The sequence below is a fragment of the Vigna radiata genome, chromosome 8 (assembly GCF_000741045.1).
Source record: "Vigna radiata var. radiata cultivar VC1973A chromosome 8, Vradiata_ver6, whole genome shotgun sequence".
Lineage (NCBI taxonomy): Eukaryota > Viridiplantae > Streptophyta > Magnoliopsida > Fabales > Fabaceae > Vigna > Vigna radiata.
In genome coordinates, this window is record NC_028358.1 from 30,414,606 (window position 1) to 30,420,846 (window position 6,241).

At 33.7% G+C, this 6,241-nt stretch overlaps 1 protein-coding gene across 1 annotated transcript; it reads right to left on the bottom strand.

Annotated features, from left to right (window-relative positions):
• Positions 1-4,581: 4,581 nt before the first annotated feature.
• LOC106771719 (transcription factor MYB41-like) lies at positions 4,582-5,838 on the bottom strand. Its single transcript, XM_014657722.2, has 2 exons — positions 5,535-5,838; positions 4,582-5,421 (listed from the first exon to the last, which is right to left on the bottom strand). Exons 1-2 carry the CDS (start codon positions 5,795-5,797, stop codon positions 4,656-4,658), a joined length of 1,029 nt encoding a protein of 342 aa, XP_014513208.1. The 5' UTR covers positions 5,798-5,838; the 3' UTR covers positions 4,582-4,655.
• Between the last annotated feature and the right edge of the window lie 403 nt (positions 5,839-6,241).

Below are 6,241 nucleotides of genomic sequence, written 5' to 3' on the forward strand. Positions count from 1 at the left end.
TTTCATAATCAAGAGAATTCTTCCCAGTTCTAGATTTCCCCGTACGTCCCTGTATCGACAAAATCAAAGATCATGGCACCAAATGAGTTAAATGATGCAAGCTTTATTCCACAGAGAAGAAAACCTAAACTATTGATAATAAAAGCATATGAAAAAAATAAGAAATTTGATAAAAGAGAATTTCGAAAGGACTACTGATAACGGTCTAAAAACCGTTATTTTCATGCTTAGATTTGATAGTAAAACACACCCTTTGTGGCTTAGAATGAGCTTTAAATCAAGTAAAACACTTAGTTGAGTCTCTTGAGAGTCAAAAGTTGGTTTTAGAGATATTATGCTTGTTTTGCATTATTTTGCAGGGTTTTTGGATGGAAGTGAAGTAAGGTGGACTTAGACCGATGAAAGAAGGAGAAAAATGATGAAAAGAAGGGTTAAGCGAGCCGTTGAGCGTCAGAATGGTCCGCTGAGCGCCCAGAGCGATTGAGGGAAACTGCTCAGCGGCAAAATTGACCGCTGAGCGGTGAATTTAGGCGCCTAGGCGGTTGTCTGTTATTTTAGTTAGATAAATAAGTGAAGTAAATAAGAAGAGTAGATATATTTGAGTGGATAAGATGAAATTGTAAACCCCAACAACACCATTCATTCATAGTTTCTCAAAACCAATCGAATCAACTGCATTGAATGTTTATTTTTTTTCTTTGCATATAACCACCAAATTTATTCTCTTTTCAAGTCTAACGCGATTAGGTTACATGAAAGTTAACGCCTAAGAGTCCTTTGGGAAAACGATACTCGGACTTACCTGATTATATTATTTGATAACGATCTGGTACACTTGCGAGGGACTTAACAACTACATTGTTCCCCAACAACAAAGGGTTTAGTTCACCATGAACATGGTGAAACTAGATGGAATTAATGGAGAAATGAAAGAATAAACCCTAGAATTGGTAAATTGGAGCCTTAGCATTCAAAAAGCCGTCTCCAAGGAATGTAAAAGGTGCTCTAATGTCTCTCTCTGCCAAAAGATGTCTCTCTGATGCGTTCTGGGTCTGTTTATAAAATAAGAAAATAAGAAAATTTTGACCCAGGACCATAAGTTAGGCGCTCAGTGGTGGGCTTTGGTATCGAAGGACGCAGCGGTCAATCCTGACGCTCAACGGTGAGCGATTCTCCTTTTCTCCCCTGAGCGGTGGACGTGACTCCTTCTTCTCATCTTTTCTCATCCTTTCTTGAGTCTAAGTCCTTCATTCTTCACTTCCATCATTCAATTCTCATCAAAACCTGTCTAAACAATGTAAAAACAAGCATAATATCTCTAAAACCCCTTTTTACTCTCTTAAAACCAAACTAAAGTGTTTTGCATGATTCTAAGCCATAAAGGGTGTGATTTGATATCAATTTCAAGTATAAAAATAGCGGTTTTTAGACCGTTATCGTTGCACACTGGAGGATCTGTTAGTGTTCATGAGCATGCTATTCGTTTGGTATGTAACTTGTGCATTTTATTTCTTAAATTTATAATCATAAACTTTACAAATATTTATTAACAACTCATTTTGTTTGCAGTCACAGGAGCTTGGTCGGTTTGTGCATGTTGATGGAATATTCAGTAAACACATATTCATCAATCAACAGGGGACTTTGTGGACGAAAGGTCTAGGAGGACCCATGTAAGTTTCTACTAACTTTACCACATTATACATTATCAGTTTTTAAACCTTACGTTTACTGATAATATTTATTCCTTTAACAAGAAAAATTTCAAGCAAAATTTTCTCAAATCAGATCTGAGACTGCATCTGTTAGTGCCTCAACATGTAGTCCTCTAGACCCTGCGGAGGAGGAAAGATTGAGAAATCATTGCTGGTTAGAGGCTGCTGGTGGAAGATACAAGGGACGTGTATACGACATTGGAAATGTCAGTTCCCAAGATGAGTGTGTCGATAGTTACAGTCGACAAACATAGGCATCTTCTTCCACTCAGCAACAAAATTCAGAAGAAATTGTTAATCTTAAATCCTAGTTACAACAATATGGTCAGCAACTTCAAATGGTTCAAGGCTTTATTGGCCTCCTCCTCCCATTCCTTCCGCCTTTAGTAGCCACAACTGCACAAGAATTTTTAAACTTCCAAAATTCTCAAGTTCAAAATCAACCACTCAATGATGTCCAACCAGACCAACAAGCTCCAAACCAGCAATCACCCGACTAGAAACCACCATATCAACCAGAAGATGGAAATGATAATATGCGTTATTAGACATTTTATAGAACTTTTTTTCATTACTGTTGAACTTATTTAGAACAAGTTTATGATACCTAATGTTTAAATCTTGCACTTATTTATATTGATGTAAACAATATTTATATATTCATGTACAATATTTTCTCTATGGATTAAGTGTATGTTCAAATTTTATTAGTTCTATATTGCAATGTGCAATGTTTAATGTCTAGGTCTGCTTATGAATTGTGAATGTTCAACATAATGTGCAATTCTGTTTGGAATGAATTGGGCATGTTCAGGAACTCTACATGCAGTGATTTAGATCATCTAAAATCATTATATACGGAAATATCCGTATATAAGTTATATCAGAAATATCCTATATAATTTATATACGAAAATATCCGTATATAACTTATATACGGATATTTCCATATATAAATTATATACGGATATTTTCGTATATAACTTATACAATGATATTTCCGTATATAACTTATATACGGAAATATTCGTATATAAGTTATATACGAAAATATCCGTATATAAATTATATACGCAAATATCTGTATATAACTCTATTTACGATGGTGTTATATATGGATTTTTGTCCGTATGTAATCTGTATATAAATAAGTATTATATACGGATTTTGGATCTTATATATGAATTTTAGCTGTAGATAATTGCGATTTTTCTTGTAGTGAGTAGCAAATATCATATTCAAATCCTTTTATGGACGTTTTGTATTAGCTATATTAGTTAGCTTGACTATAATTAATTCTCCTTCACTAATTTTCTTAATTTGTATTACTATTTTTCCATTAGAATTGGATTCTTTTTTTCTTCTTTTTCACTTAGACTTCTTGTTGTTTTATACGTTGTACAAGGTGACATAGAGGCTTGAGAATGAGGACAAACTAATGAAAAAAATTCATTTTAGAGCTTCTTATATACGTTCATATATGTTTAAGGGAGCAAGAAAAGAGGATAAAAAACTTGAATAAATTGAAAATAATTTATTAAACCGCCTAATGAGAAAGTGGAATATATCTCTATATCAATTAAAATATGATACATTTAGTGTATGTAGTCGAGCATATGCAAAATTACATGTCACATATGCAAAGCATGTTCGAATCTACAAGTGTATTCATAAGATATTAATCAACTCAGACAACTATTTGAAACTAGTGTTAGACAGATAAAAATAACTAATTTAAGAAAATGATTAAATAAACTCTACTTTATATATTTATTACTTGATAAAAAAAAATGTCAATTATTGTACCGGTTATAATCACTACTTTAGCTATTTGTGATAATTTTACTCAAAATTGACATACTAGGTTGCTTTTACTACGCTAATTATTTGATCAATGTAAAAAATTTAAACTTCATATATAACGTGAATATATATGGATTATTAAACCCATATAATAAGCTAAAATAATTTAAAAAAAGTATTTCTATGCATACTATAATGAGGCAATTGATGTATGTAATATTATGGGCTTCTTCATAAATAAAACATAGACTACTTTTCAAATAAAGTTTCAATTTCTACCGTCACGCACCGTAGACTTCTCAAAGCTATCTATCTATAGCTCTCTTAAACCCAAGCCAACCAACCATCACCTTCTCCACAATCTCTAAAATACTAAAATTTAAGCTCTATAACATGAAAAGGGGACAATGTTGTAGAAAAGCTTTTGAATAATGGAACCTCTCTACCTCTTTTGGCTTTAATTTTACTTAGATACAAGTTGTATCGCCATTATCTTAAGGAGCAGTTTTATTGGCGAACGTGAAGACAAGAGGGTAGTTCTGCTGACATGTCTTTTTGCATATTATTCTTTATTTTCACACGCAAAACGTAATTCCAATAACAAATTTTATAATTCAATGCATTCTCTTTCCATGTTCAAGATTTACGTGAGCATTAGCCAGATAAAAATTTCTTTAGGGGGTGAGAAGAGGAATGGTGCAAAGATTATTGTCCTAATGGCTGATAAAAATCTTATTTATTACTCTGCTTTATCACTACAAAAGACTTTGCTTGATGCTTTATTTGACTCAAGATACAAATACATTAAGAAGAAACAAAAAATGAAAGATACAAATGAAAGATGCTGATTTTTTTGTGAAATGGAAAAAACCAATTTTGTTTACAGAGTTCACAGATTTATGAAGGACAATAACCAAAAATGAAAGATACAAATGAAAGAAAAAACAAATGAAAGAATGAAAAATATCTGGGTATGGGATCCTTTAGTTGATTATCTTGAAAATTCCTTCTGTCAGGAAACTGGAGATGCAGAAGTGGATGTCAAGCTGCAAAAGAAAAAAAAAAAAAAATGTAAAGTTATAAACTAAAACGACGCACTTAACCACTTGAGTAAGGTAAACCAATTAAGAATAAAACTTACTCTAGAATCTCTTTCCAGTAGGAACCGCTTGCTTCATCATCTTCAATGAGAAACTTCTCCCAAGCCTCAAAAGTCGAGAAAGGTGACTCTGTGGACTTTTGTGCTTCATTATAGTTTCTCTGCATTTTGTTGAAGGTAGTTGTCCTAGGACACGAAGCAACTAACGGTGGAAGTAAATTTTCTGCTTGATTTTGTTGTGAAGTGTTAATGTTTTTGGTATAACTACGAACTTCTTGATGACTAGTTTCATTTTCTTTTTCTATCCCTGATTTGAAGATGTTCTGCTGAGAATAGTCACTGGGCGTTTGAGAGAATGGATCGGATATGTTGTTACCAATAGGGTTTGGATATTCTGGACCTCTTAACATTGGATCTCTCACTTGGAGGGTGTTTGTTCCATGGAGGAATGTATCAAGTGATGGTGGGTTGAGAATTTGATTGTCTAAGAGGTAAGGATTAGTCATGCTAATCAATGAAGTGTTGTTCATAAGTTGTAACATATTTTGTAGCACTTGTAGTTTGGCTAATTGAGTGACATCTGTTTGTAAACTGGTAGGGTTGGTCCAAGGACTCATTGATGTGCCCAAATTTGACATGCCAAGCAACTGGGAAAGATTCATCAGATAATTCAAGTCAGTTCTTGGCCTGTGAGTTTCAGGATCAATACCCATGTGGAGAAGCTTTTTTCTTATGGTGGTATTCCAATAATTCTTGATCTCGTTATCAGTTCTCCCTGGAAGACTTGTAGCAATCTTTGACCACCTACAAATTCATAAAAATGAAATTAGGGTTTCAACTTAATTTACATAACAAAAAAAGAAGTTATCTCAAATTTATCATGCTTCACAATACAAAGGAACAAGGCATATTCATACTTGTTTCCAAGAACTGAATGAAGGTTGATGATCAATTGCTCCTCCTCTTCAGTTAATTTTCCTCTCTTAATATCTGGTCTTAGATAATTTTCCCACCTCAACCTGCAGCTTTTTCCGTTCCTATTTAGACCAGCATGCTTTGGAAGTGTTCTCCACGTTCCTCTTCCATGTTTGCTAATATAATCCATTAGCTTTCCATCTTCTTCCGGTGTCCATGGCCCTTTCTTAACATTACTCTCGTTACTGCTAGGTGACCTACCCATTAGGCAGGGACACAACAAATGTTCTAAGACAAAAAGGTAGAAGCAAATAACAGGTACAAGTTCTTGGGAGAGTTTGACAAGGCATAGGTATGCACAGGTATTGTTATATATATGGTGATTGGTGCATGCAATTCACGAAATGAGGTCATGCATTACCTTATTTCTGTAGTGGTAGTATTATATTGGCATTAAAGTATCAGAATATCTTATCACGTGATCAGAGACTAAAAGCTTTAGACCATAGGAATTTCCACATTTCACTTTGCTTGTATCAGTTCCTAGCAATATGAAAAATAAGAAAACATTAACCCTTTCTGTTTCTAACCTCGATGTTTCGGCATTCATTCCTATCATGTGTAATTCTCAAGTTGCTTATTAATTTCGTCATGAGTGTGATAATCTAGTTTGTCATGTTCTCATCATTTGAAATTCTCGCAATGTCAG

Bases quoted from the DNA above. Each gene is read 5' to 3' on its own strand.
- LOC106771719 (XM_014657722.2), bottom strand. From the start codon at position 5,797: ATGGGTAGGTCACCTAGCAGTAACGAGAGTAATGTTAAGAAAGGGCCA. The intron at 5,422-5,534 runs GTATGAATATGC...ATGAATTTGTAG, and splicing joins CATTCAGTTCTTGGAAACAA to GTGGTCAAAGATTGCTACAA.